At 35.2% G+C, this 17,620-nt stretch overlaps 2 protein-coding genes across 2 annotated transcripts; one reads left to right on the top strand and one right to left on the bottom strand.

The window, feature by feature from the left end:
* Positions 1-10,497: 10,497 nt before the first annotated feature.
* On the bottom strand, positions 10,498-11,368 carry LOC107889827 (UDP-glycosyltransferase 89A2-like). The gene is made up of 3 exons (XM_041077821.1): positions 11,365-11,368; positions 10,893-11,020; positions 10,498-10,788 (listed from the first exon to the last, which is right to left on the bottom strand). Exons 1-3 carry the CDS (start codon positions 11,366-11,368, stop codon positions 10,498-10,500), a joined length of 423 nt encoding a protein of 140 aa, XP_040933755.1.
* Positions 11,369-11,402: 34 nt separating this feature from the next.
* LOC107888463 (chalcone synthase 2) lies at positions 11,403-12,898 on the top strand. The gene is made up of 2 exons (XM_016812575.2): positions 11,403-11,697; positions 11,786-12,898. Exons 1-2 carry the CDS (start codon positions 11,514-11,516, stop codon positions 12,784-12,786), a joined length of 1,185 nt encoding a protein of 394 aa, XP_016668064.1. The 5' UTR covers positions 11,403-11,513; the 3' UTR covers positions 12,787-12,898.
* The last annotated feature ends 4,722 nt before the right edge of the window (positions 12,899-17,620 follow it).

The raw sequence follows: 17,620 nt of genomic DNA, 5'->3' as shown, positions 1-17,620 counted from the left end.
TAACTTGATTTTCTCTCTCCTCCAGCCTCTATTTCTTGAATCTAACTTGATATTCTAGCTCCCCATAGTCTTTTTGTCAATTTTCTCTCTCGGTGGCAATGGAAATTTCTTTGATTTCTAAGTAAAAATGGTGGATTTTTTTATGAAAGGACCAAATTGTAAAGAAAGCAAAGCTTTCTTTCTTCCCCTCTTCTTCTCACGTTAATGCATGCAAAAATGGTGGGGATGGCTACTTTTCATCCTTCCTTCCACATATATATACTAAATAAATTAATAATAAAATAATATCATTTAAAAAAATCAAATTAAAATATTAATAAACTAATATTTATTTATTTATTTATTAATCTAAAATATCTCCAACATCATCATTATCTTCTAGATTTCTCTCTCTTCTAATTGACCATTTTGCCCTTTATGATCTTTTAAAATTCCATCCTTGAGTCATCACTTAATTTGGTAAAATTGTGATTTAGTCCCTCAAACTTCTTCACCTTTTCAATTTGGTCCCAATCCATCTATTTTTCTTAGTTTCTAGATTATTCCACCCTTAAAATATTTACACAATTGGTCCTTCAACTTTTTCATATTTACACTTTAACCCTTCAACTTTTAAGTATTTACTCTTGGGTAACAAAACTTTTCTCAGTTTTGCGATTTAATCCTTTCTTGAATTAATATGTTATAATTTACTTCCCAATATTGCCATAACTCAAAATTACCCCTTTTTAGCACTTTATTTCCTTATTTTACTATATCAGAGATATTATCTTACTTTCCTTACTGTAGAAATTTTCGGGGTATTACAAAAACAATCTATTTTACAAGCCATTTTTCTCACCCATCTTGGCATGTACCTACAACAAAAAGTTCACATATATATACAAGCCATAACAAGGCACCAAAATCATAAATATTCTAGCTATTCAAACATGGTATAAGATCATACAACCAATATGCTCTTAAGTACCTCAAATGACAACATGAAAACATGTATAACCATGTACCCACTTTGGCCAAAATAATCAACTAACTTCTAAGCATAATTGCATCAATACATATCATTGAATTTACTTACCAAAACATATCAAATGGTGCAAAACATGTCATTCAACTACTAGCATTAACATTCATAAATGTCATTCACAAAAAAGTACCAATACACCATATTTTCAAACATGCCAAACAGTTATCAAAATTAAGCATCATAACTACTTATAAGCAAGCTAATTCGCATAGCATACTTGAAGTATTCAATCATCATCATTTGACACCAAAAGATTTATACAACTTCTTCTTATATATGTTCCAAAAGGTTTACCTAATTAAGCATACAAGTTCACTTATCTTTACTAGAAACAAACATAACAAGTTCCAATATTTACATCATTACAAAATATTCAAGTACTATCAACCCTTTCCTAATGCATGCCACTTAAACCAACTAGTAAGAACCAAAATGACTATCGAGATGTTGATGATAGTGTGCGAGCTTCCGAGTCGATCCAATCAAAGCAACGATTCCAAATGTCTTACAAGAATAAATCAAACTAATAAGCATCAACAAGCTTAGTAAGTTTGGTACGAGTTTCCCTTTAATAATTAACCGAAGACTATCTAATTAATGCAAATTTTTAATACACCGACATACAACCTACTAGGCATATAGCCCGAATAATCACCGGCACAGAGCCTGCTAGGCACAAAGCCCGAATAATTACCGACACACTACTTGCTAGGCACATAGCCTGAATAATCACCGGCACACAGCCTGCTAGGCACATGCCTCGAATAATCAACGGCACACAGCCTGCTAGGCACATAGCCCAAATAATTACCGGCACACAACTTGCTAAGCACATAGCTCGAATAATCACTATATTTCTATTTCGTTAAGCATAACTCAATAAAATTCATAATTCAACGAATAATTAAAATAGTATGGAATATTCAACATGATTAATAGTAACCATATAACGAACTTACTGGATTGAATCGTAGAAATTGTAGTAGTTCAGGGGCTATTCCATTATTTTACCTTTTCCTCTAATATTTATGGATTCTTGACCTAGAATGTAAAATTCTTCAATTACTAGCATATATTTCATTTCAAATCCATTTTACAATTAATACCCTTTAATTTTTTGAATTTACAAAATTACCCCAAACTTTTACAATTTTTGCAATTTAGTCCCTTAACTCGAAATTCATCAAATTAACTAATTTCCTCGAAATTCATCAATTAATACTAGGCCCTCAAGCAGCCCCTAATAAACATCAAATTCACTAGTAAACCTTAAAATTTTGACATTTTCACAATTTATTCCTAAAATCAAAATCTAATAAAAATCACTTTATAAATTCATCAAATAGAATAATCAAAACTCCAAATACATGGTATTCATTAAAAACATTCAATATTCATCAACATGAACTTCCAAAATTTTTAACAGAATAAAAAACGAAGGTATGGGTTAGCTGGACCTAGTTGCAACGATCTTAAAAACATAAAAATTACAAGAAAACGATTCAATTTCCTTACCATGCAAAGAAAAAAGATGAAAAAATCTTCCTAGGTCATCAATGGTGAGGTTCAGCCAAAAAGAAGATAAAAACGAGAAAATAAAGCTTTTGTTTCAATTTGTTTTCTTTAATTTTGAATAATTTACAAAATTACCATTAAACCTATTTTCTTTTATTTTTTCTTTAATTATTAATACCCATTACCGTCCACTATCCAAAATAGGAATTAATTTCTCTATTGGTCCTTCCATATTTACTACTTAGGCCATTCAATCACCTAAATGCTATAATTAGCATTTTTTTACATTTTTTACAATTTAGTCCTTTCTCTTTAATTAACTATCTAAACGTTAAAATTTCTAAATCAAATTTTAATACGACTCTAATGAATCTATTAATATTCTAAAAATAATATTTACGAGTCGACACGATGGAAATTTGTTGTCCTAAAACCACTACTCCGTCATTAATGAAAAATAGGGTTGTTATAACGTTGCCATAATACTTTAACCAACAGTACGTATTTATTTCTTAATCTTTTTGTTTCTCGAGCCAAAATATTTACAGGTTCTTCATCATAGGTCAAATCAGGCTATAATTTAATTTTTTTGTAGATAAAATATGTGGCGAATCAGATCGGTATCGTCGAAGCACTGAAACATGGAAAACATTGTGAATTTTGTCAAGATCCGAAGGTAGAGCCAAACGATATGCTACCAATCCTATTCTTTCAAAAACTTCATATGGGCTGATGAATCTAGGGCTGAGCTTCCGTTTTCTACCAAATTGTAACACTCTCTTCCAGGGCGAGACTATCAAAAATACTTTTTCATCCACAGAAAACTTGATATTTTTCCTTTTTAGATAGATTTCTGATGATCGGATGTAGCTTTCAAGTTATCTCGAATAATCTTGACTTTTTCTTCAGTTTCTCGACCTAAATCAACCCTTGTTAACTTCTTTTCACCCAGCTTAGACCAAAATAGTGGACTTTTGTATTTATGCCCAAATAAAGCAAAATTGCTCTTTAAAATTTGGCAGAGCTAGCACTGGAGCTTGGCAGATTACTCTTTTTAATTGCTCAAATGTTGTGTGTGTCTCATCATTCCATTGCCACACATTGTCTTTCTTTAGTAATGTTGTTAAGGGTCTGGCTAACACTCCATAGTTCTTAATAAATTGTCTATAGTATCCTGACAACCCTAGAAACCCTTTAAGTTCCTTAACAGATTGTGGTTGAGGCCAATTCAAAACACCTTCGACCTTGGTAGCAACCATAGACACTAAACCTTGATGAATGACATGCCCAAATATTCTATCTGTGAAGTACCAAAACTACATTTACTCAACTTTGTAAAGATTTGTTACCCCTCAAGATTTGGAGAACCTCTTTCAGATGTGCTAGATGTTCTTACCAACCAATAGAATACACAAGTATGTCATAACAAAATACAAGGAATGACCTTCGAAGGAGCTTTTTGAATACTATGTTTATTAGTGACTGAAAATTGGAGGGGGCATTTGTGAGGCCAAATGGCATGACCACAAATTCATAGTGACCTTCATGGGTCTTGAAGGTTGTTTTATGGATGTCGTGATCCCACATTCAGATCTGGTGGTAAGCAAACCTAAGGTCCAGCTTGGAGAAATGAGTTGCTTCTCCAAGTTCATTTAACAACTCCTCAATAATAAGAATAGGGAACTGGTCCTTGATAGTGAGTTGATTTAACTGTCTGTAGTCAATGCAAAGTCTCCAACCACCATATTTCTTTTTTACCATGACCACTGGTGAAGCAAAAGGGCTGTTGCTATTTCTAATGACCCTAGTTTGTAGCATGTCCCCTACAAGCCTTTCAATTTCTACCTTTTGAAGAGGAGGGTACCTGTATGGTCTAGTCTTCACTACTTTTGACTCATCCAACAAAGGAATTCGGTGGTCATGTAGCCTGTGAGGTGGGAGTTGCTTAGGGACCTAAAAAACATCTTCGAATTCAACTAGGAGTTGTGCTAAAATCACCAGGAATTATGGTGAAGACATTTGAATAGATGTCTGATCCCTTGCAACTAATAACATGGGATTTGGTCCCTTTTCAGTCATGGTAAAACTCTTGGAAACTTGAGAACCTGTTACCAGTTGTAACGCCCTAGAAAGGATCCCTTGCAAAGCACATGACTTCCCTTGACATTCAAACATCATAGTGAGAGTGGTAAAATTCCAAATAATTGAGCTTAAGGACAGCAACCATTGAATGCTTAACGCTAAATCACAGTCTTTCACTGATAAAACCAGGAAATCAGTTTCAAATATGTACCTCTATACTTCCCATTTGACTAACTTGCTTACTCCTAGGGTTGTTAAACTTGTAATATCCCTAAATCGAGTCTAGTAATTTCGGGTAAATTTTTGGGTTTCGAGTGTGAAACTAGGAATTTATAGGGTTTCTAGTAGTTTTTAACTTAAATTAGGAGGTTAATTTTATTTAAAATCGATTAAAAAATAATTTGAAAAATTAAAAAATATTTTCAAAAAATTAATTTTAAAGATTTTAAATAATTATTAGTGAAAATAATCAATTTGGATTGAAAAAGAATTTTAAAATAATTTTTATTGGGGGTAATTTGAGTAAAAATTAAATATTAATTAAATAGGATTTAATTGTAAAACAAGGGAAAAATAGAGTATTTATATGGAAAATAAACCTTAAAATTCAGAATTTGAAGAGAAATGATTAAATCGAAAAGTAAGGGAAATGTGGGAGTGGCTATTAGGCAAATTTCCCAATTTTTAAATTTCTGGGGGGTGGTTTCGATTTTAAAACTACTGTATCTAGCCCACTTTTCACACATTTTACATCAGATTAGAGAGCTTTAAAATTTGTTTTCTTTGCATGATTTTAAAGATCTATCATCAAAGAATAGATCCGACCAATTTCCTTCTCAAAATACTCTCTCGATTTACCCAAAATTATTCTCAAAAGTAGCCAAACATATTCTAAAATTTCTCAAGTTTCTTGAATCAAGATTTTCAATCAATGAATTTAGATCAAATCAAAGGTAACCTTCAATCCTAGACTTGTTTTTATGATGATTAGAAACATTTTTACATGATTTGAGAGTCAATTAAAGGATTTTTTTTATCAATGTCATCTTCTTCTAAGAACACATGGATCTTTAATGGTGGATTTTGAATTTTGATCCACAAATCAATGGATGTTCCAACTCAAAATGGATCTATTAAAAGGTTTTTGATCTTATTTATCAAGATTAAACATGATTTGTGAGGTAATTTAAAGAAATCTGAATTTCATCATCTTCATGAACCGATTTTTTGGAATTTTGTGAAATTGATTTAAAGATGAATTGATGCTTAGTGTAAGTGTGTTTGGTCTAGTATTGATGATTGAAAGTGTTTAGGAGGGTTGAAGAGATCGATTTTGTGAGGAATCGAGTTTTTGACTTGATGTTACAAATTCGGTAAGGTATCTTTGTGAGAGGATTTTGATTAGTATAGTTAATTAAAATTTGTGTTTATTATAGCATTAGAAAGGTGGTAATGTCTACTTTATCTTTGTTGAAGCTCCGAATCTTGAAGAGGATCGAGCTAACTGAAATTGAAGCTTGGATTTGTTTGGTTGATCACTTGTTTGTGGTAGAATAAATTGTGTGGTGAGTCTTTCTAAGGGAGATTTGGTAAATTAACCCTCATTTATTGAATAATTATGGTTGAATGGCTGATTATTTCAATTGATTAATTATGGTTGAATGGCTGATTTTTGCAAGATTGATATTATATATACAAGGGTTGATTTTTTATTGAATAATGGTAAGTAAGCATTTAGGTGGTTTTGTGCAATTTAATTAGGCTAATTATATTGATGATTAAAGCATGTTTACTGGAGTTTTTGATCATGATATATTGGTGTTACAATTGGTAATTGAACATTGGAAAATGTCAAATGAAATGCTTGATTTAATTGGATGTTAAATGGTTATATTATATGTTACATATAAGCATTTAGTCACGTTAAATTGAGCACAGTAATGACTGATTTATATGTTATGTTTGACTGAATATATTAGCAACATGTATGGTGGGTCCATTGGATATAGTTGCATGCCATAGGACTTGTGAGTACGCACCTTTATTTGTGACATTGTGAGCATATGGCTCTAGGTGGACTGATTTGTTTAAAGTAGATAAGGGAGTGTTGAGCATGATTCTCCACTCAATGGGTTATTTGAGGCGCTATAAGGGAGCGTGTGCTTCGGCCCGCTCAACTTGGTGGACTGTATTTGATATTTGTGAGAGTTCAGAGATCCGTTTATCCAGTGTATTATCACCTGATTAAGCCATGAGAAGTGTATGCCAATATATTTATGTGTGATTATTGTCATATCATTTTATGTTTGTAAGCCATGAATAATTGATTCTTGATATTGATAAAGCATATGGAAATTAAATTGACATGTTTCATTACTATGGTTGATAATTGGTGATTGATTGGATGTGTTTTAAGCATGATTTGGATGTTGATTTACTAGTCATTTTTATTAACATTCACTGAACTTTTTAAAGCTCACATCCTCATAATTGTGTAGATAATCGTCGGGCTTAAGGAGCTGAGGAGTCGAGCAAGAGAGTTCCAAGAGATTTAGGCTTGGTAGAGACTTTATTACACGTTTTAGAGACTGCAATCGGGCATTGTAGAACTCCCGGGAATTAGTTTAATTTTGGTTGTAATTGGACATTAGACATTTTATTTTGGATGGTTTTATAATAATTTTGAGACATGTTTGAGATTAATTATTAAATGATTTACGATGTATTGGTGATTGATAACACGGTGATTGATACCATGATGTGAGAGGCATGAAATTTATACTAATGATTATTTAAATAAAGCTTCCATGGAGTGGTTTACTAGCGACTAAGGTACACCACTTGTTTGATTTATTCAGTGTTTGTTATGCATAAAATTGATTGCCTAATTCTATATAATTGAGGTTTAATTGATGTCAATAAATTCAATTGAATGTGTAAATATATGTATGTTAATTAATCGTAGTTAAATTGGGTTTAATTGACCATTAAAATATACAAAATCGGGTTTTAAAATGAAGTTTTTCACAAAACAGGTGCAGTGGTTTTCACACGAGCGTGTGAGGGGTTGCACACGGGCGTGTGGGTAAGTGACACCTACGTGTGGGATTTCCATATGGGCATGTGTGATCGACCTAAAATTTTTCACGACTCGAACACAGTCGTTTAATGACACACGATCTGGGGAACACGGCTGTGTGGGTTTTGGAGGAGGGTTTGAATTTTTGTCTTTTTAAATTGGTATTCTAATTTGCTTAAGTTATAATTTAGTCTTGAAGATTGATTAGTCTAATTAAAACCTTAGATGATAAGGAAACTTGGTAAAATTTTAGGATTAGTCTTGTAATGGGTAAAATTTGATATAAACGCACTTAATTTATAATTCAGAATAGGTCCTGATAGTTTGTATTTGTTACAATTTAGCCCCTAATAATAAAACTTGAATTAGACATAGTAAACAAACTCAAATTAAGCTAAATTTTTTAGGCTTGCATAATTTGACTAAAAGAAGGCCGATAAACACTTAAATCTAAAATTGAGTTAGTTTTACCATAGGTGGTAAAATGACAAAAATGCCCTTAGGTAAAATTACCTATGAAAATTTTAAAATTGGCTCATAATTTGCTTCTGCATTAATAAATAAATAATAATTAGATAAGATTGAGGTGTTATAAGGTTGGGATGTGTTTTGGGTGGTCGTTAGTCGGAGAGTCACTTAGGTGGCTAATGTAATGCTTCAAATTTGGGTCAATCCGTCCCGGTCGAGTTTGGGGTGTCACAAACCATCCACAATTGGCAATCATGACTTTGAGTTGCTCCCCTGGTTCTACTGGTAGATTCAACCTATTGGTCAATTTATGGTCAAAAAATTTGTGTGTGCTTTCTGAGTCAACCAGTATAATTACTCCTTGGTGGCTAATTTGTGCTGCTAACCTCATTGTGTTATGTCCCTAAACCCCTTAAGAACATGTACGGATAAAACTAGTGTAGGTAATATGTTTTTAGATTCTACTCCCTCCAACTACTCAGGACAGTCCTGAAACACTTATGCAGTTTGTGTTTTAAGATCTTCTTCTGATTGTATAGAAGCTTCCATTACTAATTGACATAATTGTGATTTAAGGCACTTGTGACCTGGGGTGTATTTAGAGGCACACCAAAAACAGAGAACTTTCTTCCGATGTTCCTCCAATTCACTTGGGAAGAGGGACTTAATAGGGGCTTTATACTGTGTACTAGCTGGTTGAATCTTTCTCGTTTCCGTAGAGGTTTGCACACGATTATATTCTTTAGAACTAGGTAGGAAGGGTTTTGAGTAAGTGGTACCTCCTAAGAAGTGAGTTTTCCTTTGAGGATTAGCTATGATTTCCTCAACCTGTATGGCAATCTGATAAGCCTCCACCAGTGTTTGAGGCTTAAATAATCGCAAGTATTGACTAATGTCCCCTTTTATGTTGCTAATAAAAATGCTAAGAACGTAGCTTTCAGGTAGGCATAATTGGTTTAAGAGACTTACAAACGTGTCATGGTAATGCTCTACTGTGCTTTGTGGTTTGTGAGTAACTAGTTCAGTCATAGGGTCCAAGAAGGTACCTTTTCCAAACCTGTCCCGCAGACCCCTTGCATAAACATCCTAGGTAAGATGTTATAACCCACCGGCCTGCCTCTGTGAGAAAAAAATGGTGCCAGTCTAATGCTTTACCTTCCGAATGCAACATAACTACCCTAACCTTAGATTGATTAGAGACTGCTTCCGATTTGAAAAGTTGTTATAACTTGGACCACCACCATCTAAAATCTCCCCCATCAAACCTTGGACACTCCATTTTGTAATCCCTCCCCACTGATTCTACTGAGTTGGCTCGAGGTGGAAGACCATAGTGCTGTACCTCTGTCACTGGAGATACTAGAAGTGGTTCCCAAGCTGAGCCAGAAGGTTGCCTTCTTAGGATACCCTTGCCCTTGTCACGTTGGACCCTTGAAGCTGCTACTGGAGAAGACTACCCTAGGTATTGTTCCAAAATAGCTTGCAACTCTGAACGAAGCTCACTTTTTAGTTTAGTTTGCATGGAAGGTATTTCCCCTTTTAAACCAGTATGAATCTCTTTGCATCTGGCTTCCAATTTAGTGTCCAATTGTGCCACTTCGAGCTACAGTTGACTCATCTCTTTTTGAAGGCGCATGGTAACTCCCTCGGTGGCCATGAAGATTGTCTGTCTCTAATACCTTTGATAAGTTACACACAAAAGATAGAAGATAAGAGAGAAAGAGGAAGAAGAAGAAATTTTAGAGAAGAAGATGAAGAGTAGAGAAGGCTAAAATTCCAGCTTGTTCATTCATAACCATTCTTTGAGCCTCGTTGGTGCTCAAATAGGGACAAGCGACGGGTACAAGGAAATAACCAAAAAATAGCTGTCAAAACAGTTATCAGCTACGCATCATTTTACTTATTGAGCTAGGATTGAAACGATGTGTTTTAGCTATTCTTTACATACATCATTTCACTAATCAAAACACAGAGTTTCTGCATCAATTAAACAAACGTTAAGAAAACATCTAATTAACGAAATTAACAATAAATTAAAAAGTAGACATTGTGTTGAAGCAGCATTCTGTCCCATATCACTCTGATAAAACAAAAGAATTTATCACCCTTCAAGTTGACCCAGTTGTTCCAAAAATCTATCTAAATCTTTCATGGAGTTTTCCCCCATGACTCATTGCTGCCAAAGCCTTCTATTTGAGATCTTTTGCCTTGGCCTTCATGCCTTCACCTTCAGTCATCAAGCGAATTTATAAAACAACCCCATTGGGTGCCCACTCTTTTATCATCAAATCTTGACCTGCGGTTCGTTGCTCGAACCTATCGTGTACTACTCCGAACCCTTCGACCTGCTGTTGAGTTGTGCCCGAATTCGCCACCAGATAAATCGTGTGCCACTCTTTTCAAGTCCATTAGCCAAGGCTTCCATTTGTTCTTTTCTCAACAGCTTTTGGCTCCCGAGGCAAACATAAACAACTGAACCATCAGGACATCGATCAAGCCAAGTCAAGACCTCGACATTTATGTCAGACACAGAACCTAAATTGCCCCGATCCGATACATCAGGGCCTACCAAACTTAGTGGTCCAACACTGAAAACACGATTATGACCTACATGTGTCTTCAACCATTGAACATATTCAGCTTCCAAATCATCAAATGAATTTATAAAACAACCCCAGCTCTTTGTATTGGCAACATTTCCGTCCTTGATTATCTCCAAACAAGGATGGCAAATGTTCCTGCTTGAAGACCAGGGTATCCAGGTAAATAACCAAACTCTATTTCACTCAAAGACTTCACTTTTTCAACGCTGTTCCAAATATAACCAAAGGTAGAACCCACAAGTGCACCTGAAGATTAGAAAGTCAGTCTGGGGTTGCAAGGCCTTGAGTCCAATCGAGGAAGAAATCAGAGACGACGGCAACAGGAGGGAAGAAGAAAGAAAAAAGGAAAATGGTGACCTACTATTTTAGATAAAATATTTAAAAAATCCACATTATCACACCTTTAATAGTTTAACTGATTAAAAAACGAATTCGGATTAAATTAATTTTTTTTAATAATTCAATTATCAAAACAAAAACTTTAAAATTAAACAGAAATAGAGATAGGGATGTGGCAGCACATTTTCCGTGTCTTGGACAGCCAATCCCAGACCCCACGTGGCCTCAGGCTGCCCGTCCATCTAACCTACCCATTCCTAGTATAAATAAAACCCATTCCTATTCATCCAACACAAACACACGCCTTTCCTGTGTTAGTATAATAATAAACAATAATAAATAATAGCTACTTTAGAGCCCCTACCTCTAACCTTTATTCGGGAGCTCCTCAGCTAAGCTAATGGCAATGGCTACCGTTGAGGAGATTAGGAAGGCCCAAAGAGCCCAGGGTCCTGCAACCGTCCTCGCCATTGGCACCGCCACTCCTCCCAACTGCGTTTTCCAGGCTGACTATCCTGACTACTACTTCCGCATCACCAACAGCGACCACATGACGGACCTCAAACACAAATTCAAGCGCATGTGTCCGTCGATATTCTCTTTATATATTCCATATATTGTTTCCTTACATTCTGTGTTTATTACTTATTCCCTTAATCATTTACTCAACAGGCGACAAGTCAATGATCAAGAAACGTCACATGTACCTGACTGAGGAAATCTTGAAGGAAAATCCAAACATGTGCGCCTACATGGCTTCATCTCTGGACGCGCGCCAAGACATAGTGGTGGTGGAGGTGCCAAAGCTGGGAAAAGAAGCAGCAACAAAGGCCATCAAAGAATGGGGGCACCCTAAATCTAAGATCACCCACCTTGTTTTCTGCACTACTTCTGGTGTAGACATGCCGGGTGCGGACTACCAACTTACCAAGCTCCTAGGACTGAGACCTTCCGTGAAGAGGATCATGATGTATCAGCAAGGCTGCTTTGCTGGTGGAACCGTGCTTCGTCTCGCCAAAGATTTGGCTGAAAATAACAAGGACGCTCGGGTTCTGGTGGTGTGCTCCGAGATCACGGCTGTCACTTTTCGTGGACCCTCTGATACGCACTTGGATTCTCTGGTGGGTCAAGCACTTTTTGCTGATGGCGCTGGAGCTGTCATCATAGGCGCAGACCCTGATTCCAAAACTGAACGCCCACTATACCAGTTTGTATCAGCTGCTCAGACAATCTTGCCAGATTCAGATGGGGCAATTGACGGACACTTGCGTGAAGTCGGCCTCAATTTCCATTTGTTGAAAGACGTACCTGGATTGATCTCAAAGAACATAGAAAAAAGCTTGGTTGAAGCATTCTCACCAATTGGCATCTGGGACTGGAACTCCATCTTCTGGATCGCTCACCCTGGTGGCCCTGCAATACTTGACCAAATCGAAGCCAAACTATGTCTCAAAGAAGACAAACTCAGGGCTACCCGTCATGTGCTGAGCGAGTTTGGCAACATGTCAAGTGCATGTGTGTTATTTATCATGGACGAGATGAGAAAGAAATCCCTTGACCAAGGTATGCCCACCACCGGTGAAGGGTATGAGTGGGGTGTCCTTTTCGGATTCGGTCCAGGTCTCACTGTGGAAACTGTTGTGCTACACAGTATACCTACACGGGCAAACTGACCCAGACAAAAAGTGAGACGATCGTGTGGCTTGGAGAGGATGATACAATATAATTTTTCTATTTATATGTGATATTTTTTCCAATAAAATATGCTATTTGTGTTTTTAGTTATATTATTTATATTTATATTTATATTTTATTGATTATTGATTATTGATTATTGATTTAAGAAATACATAAAAAAAACTTAATTTTTTTTTTGTAAGTTTTTGCTATTTGAACTATTAACATAGCCTAGTTTCAGTTTTTTTTTTTCGGCTATAGAGACTTTCTTTTTGGGTCTATAATATATCGATTCTAAGAGAATTGAAAGATCTAATCAAAATTATTTCACGACTCAAGCGAAAAATCGAAGTCATTCGTGATAGAACCTCATTCCTTAAAAAGTTCTGCCGAACCCAAAAAGGATGAGGAGGAAATTCTTAAGACTTTCAGTAAAGTCGAACAGAAAATAAAAGATCAAGTTACCGAGGGAAGAGGTTAAGGATGAATTACTAGTGCAAGATGATAGCTATTATATTGAGCCTATACATATCTTTTCTCCAAATAGCTTTAAGCCTCACGAAAAATTGATAGTACTAGAATTTATTTCACGAATTCTTAGTTTTAATACTCTATTTATTTTTAACCATTTGTATATTCTACAGGTTATGTTAAACAACCACCATCCCTTCAACCCAATCACGTACTTTTACTGTGTTGGAATTACAATTGGGTGTGAGAATGGTTGATTAAAGAACCAAAGAGGGATCAAAACTCCAAAGTTGCCTCGACTACCAATTTGTGCCTAATGTTCGATTTTACTAAGTCAAGGCACTATTAGAATCTTTTGATTGTGAAATAACTTTTAAGAATGTCTAGCCAAAAACATTAAACAAAGGTGTTTACGGAGATGCAACTCTGTGGTTAAATTGTAACACCTCTAAACCGTATTTGTCGCTAGATTAGGGTTACGGAGTATTACCATACAAACAGAACATTTAAACATACCTTTTATACATTATTATAAACATAATATAAAATAACCATTCACATACATATCGTCCCTAAATCGAGCCCTCGAGGCCTTGGAAATACCTTAGAACCAATTCGAGACCAATTGAAATCGTTTGGGAAGTTTATGAAAAAGTTACAAATTTTGGAATACAGAGGTCACACGCCCATATGGCCAGGCCATGTGCCTCACACGACTGAGAAAAACGCCTGTGTCTCCAACCGTGTAACCTTCGAACTAGGGACACATGGCGGTGTCCCAGCCCGTGTCCTTACCCGTATAATTCTCTAAGCAGGGTTACATGGTCGTGTCACACGCTCGTGTGCTAAGCCATGTAACTCTCAAAATTACCTCACACGCTCGTGTGTCAGACCGTGTAACTAACTGACTTGCATGCAAAGAGATCTTCAAGTGATACACGATAATGTTGCCAGGCCGTGTGTCACACACAGCTGAGTCGCACACCTGTGTCTCAAGCTGTATGAACATAAAATTCACCCAAAATAAGTCATTTCCAACACCACATCATGCATAAACCTTTAGGCCTTATGTGCACATAATCAAAGCATCAAAACCCTATCAAAATATACAAGTAATGACCAATTTAGGAGTCCTAAAATCAACTAACTAATATGCCATACAAGACACCTCAAATGCAAATATCAAAACTTACCTAAACATGCATATTTGGTTACATTTCCATCATCAATTATAATTCAACTTCTATCAAATCATGCCACAAACTTGACCATTAACACATCACTACAAACATACCGTTTGAGCCATACCACTCATTGTAACAGTCTGATTTTTCAGTGATGTCAGAAACAGTGGTTCAAGGCCACCAAATCCAGTGAGTAAGTTCATAAATATTATTATTTAATATTTACGAGTCAAATGCGATTTTAAAAAGGCTTTTGAATTGGTAATTTGTGTTTTATAATGATATATTAGGTCAAGTGATTTTAGAAAGTGAGGTGTCGAGACCTCGTTCCTATAAACCAGCCCATAAATATTTGTATGAGTATTTACGGAGTTTTACTAAGGTAGTATTAAAGTTTCGTCAAAAAATTTTAACGTTTCGATAGTTAATTAATTAAAAAGGACTAAATTAAAAAAGTGCAAAACTTGCTAATTCTAATATTTAAGTGATTAAATGGCTTGGTTAATAAATAAAGAAGGACCTAAGCAATAATTATAACTAAATTTAATGGATGAGGCGGCAAAAGAGAAAAAAATAGTAAAATAAGGCCATAAAAATTATTAAAAACGGGGCTTGGTATCACTTACATGCACTCCCTCAAGCTAGTCTAATTCAAGAACCCTATGAATGGCCTTATTTCCTTCAAAATTCAGTGGAAAGAAGCTTTGGAGAAAATGAGTACATTTTTTTCTTTTATTTATTTTTAGTGTAATTTACTAATTATTATATTAACCTTTGTTTTTAACTTTAAAAAATCACTTAAGTTATGTCCATATATGTCTACTAACTATTCAAATCGTCTAATTACCATTTAAGTCTATTTGGTTTTTTACCATAGCCTTTTAGCCCTTTAAACAAATAGAACTCCACTTTTACACTATTTATGATTTAATCCTTTTCACTTAATTAATCATGCAAACATTAAAATTTCTTAAAAAAAAAATTTCACGACCTTACTATAGTCCCTTAGACATTAAAATAATCATAAAATAATAATTTACTCGTCAAATTTGTGGTCCCAAAATCACTATTCCAATTTTACTAAAAATGGGTTGTTACAACTCTCCCCCCTTAAAGGAATTTTCGTCCCCAATAATCTTACCGGAAAATAAGTTCGGTATTACACGTTCATAGCTTCTTCCAGTTCCCAGGTAGCCTCTTTTATTCCGTGTCGTTGCCAGAGAACTTTAACTAAAACTATGCTTTTTATTTCTCAATTCTTTAACTTCCCGAGCTAGAATTCTGATCGGTTCTTCATTGTACGTCATATCAAGCTGAATCTCAACATCAACTGGGGATATTACGTTTGAAGGATCTTATCAATACCTTTGTAACATCGATACGTGAAATACATTATGAATATTTTCTAATTCTGACGACAAAGCCAATCTGTAAGCTACTGTCCCAATTCTTTCAATGACCTCGTACAGCCTAATAAATCGCGGACTAAGCTTTCTTTTCCTACCAAAATGAAAAACTTTCTTCCAAGGTGATGCTTTCAATAATACTTGTCACTGATTTGAAATTCAATGTCATTTCTTTTCAAATCTGCATAAGATTTCTGTCAATCAGAAGCCGCTTTCAAACTGTTACGTATCACTTTTACCTTTTCTTTGATTTCTCGAATCAAATCAATACCAAATATCTTTTTCTCACTCAGCTCAGTCTAGTATAACGAAGTTCGACACTTTCGACTATACAAGGTGCCATTTTAATACTTGTCTGATAACTGCTATTGTATGCAAATTCAACCAACGGCAAAAATCTCTCCCAATTACCTTCGAACTCTAAAACACAACATCGAATCATATCTTTGAGTATCTGGATTACTCGCTCAGACTGACCATCGGTCTGTGGATGAAACACTGTACTGAAATGCAATCAAGTACCTAGAGCTTCATGTAATTTACTCCAGAATCGAGACGTAAACCATGGATCTCTATTAGAGATATTAGAAACGGGTACACTGTGCAATCTAACAATCTCGGCAATATACAACTCTACCAATCTCTCAAGTGAAAAATCTATACGCACTGGAATGAAATACATGAATTTCGTCAAATGATCTATAATGACCCACAACGCATCTTTCTTTCTCAGAGATAGAGGCAATCCCGATACGAAATCCACCGTGACATGTTCTCATTTCCACTCTGGAACCATCACAGGTTGTTACAAACCAAAAGGTACCTGATGCTCGGCTTTAACTTACTGACAAACCAAACATTTCAATACGAACTCTGAAATCTCCTGTTTCATACCTGGCCACCAATACATCTGTTTCAAATCGCCTAACCTTTTATTACTACCAGGATGAATTGATGAGCTACTACTTTGAGCTTCCTGTAAAAACTTCTGAATGAGATCAGAATTTCTCGGAACACAAATTTTGTTTTTAAAGTACAAAAATTCATCAAAACCAACATGAAAATCTGAATCAGATGTCGACTTAATCTGTTTCCATTTAGTGGTCAAATTTTCATCACATATTTGAGCTTCACAAATCTGTTGTAAAAGCGTAGCTTTTAATTCAGCTAAAATTGAACTGTCATTAATCAACGTCAATCGCGTGTTCAATGCTCGTAAGGCAAACAAAGATTTTCTACCCAAAGCATCGGCAACAACATTAGCCTTTCCCGGATGATAATCAATGATCAAGTTGTAATCTTTCAATAACTCAAGCCATCTACGTTGTCCTAAATTCAAATCTTTCTAAGACATCAAATATTTCAAGCTCTTGTGATCTGTGAAGATATGGCATTTTTCTCCATACAAATGGTGTCACCAAATCTTCAAAGCAAATACGATAGCTACAAGCTCTAAATCGTGAGTCGGATAATTCTTTTCGTGCAGTTTCAACTGTCGAGAAGCATACGATATTACTTTGCCCTCTTGCATTAAAACACAACCCAAACCATTCAATGAAGCATCACTATAAATCACAAATTCTTTACCGGACTCTGGCTGAACTAACACAGGTGCCACAGTTAACAAAGTTTTCAACTGATTAAAACTTTGCTAACATTTCTTCGACCATTCGAACTTAACATCTTTTTGCAACAGTTTCGTCAACAACGTTGCAATCATCGAAAATCCCTTGACAAATCTTCGATAATATCCAGCTAAACTCAGAAAA

The sequence above is a fragment of the Gossypium hirsutum genome, chromosome A09 (assembly GCF_007990345.1).
Source record: "Gossypium hirsutum isolate 1008001.06 chromosome A09, Gossypium_hirsutum_v2.1, whole genome shotgun sequence".
Lineage (NCBI taxonomy): Eukaryota > Viridiplantae > Streptophyta > Magnoliopsida > Malvales > Malvaceae > Gossypium > Gossypium hirsutum.
The sequence above is the reverse complement of the archived record's forward strand: the minus strand, read 5'-3'. Positions and strand labels throughout refer to the sequence as shown.

What these genes read in the sequence shown, in the direction of transcription:
- LOC107889827 (XM_041077821.1), bottom strand. An exon ending in CAGGAACATTTGCCATCCTT is followed by an intron (nt 10,789 to 10,892) that starts GTTTGGAGATAA and finishes CAATGGTTGAAG; the next exon opens with ACACATGTAGGTCATAATCG.
- LOC107888463 (XM_016812575.2), top strand. Translation starts at nt 11,514, where the DNA reads ATGGCAATGGCTACCGTTGAGGAGATTAGGAAGGCCCAAAGAGCCCAG. An exon ending in ACACAAATTCAAGCGCATGT is followed by an intron (nt 11,698 to 11,785) that starts GTCCGTCGATAT and finishes TTTACTCAACAG; the next exon opens with GCGACAAGTCAATGATCAAG.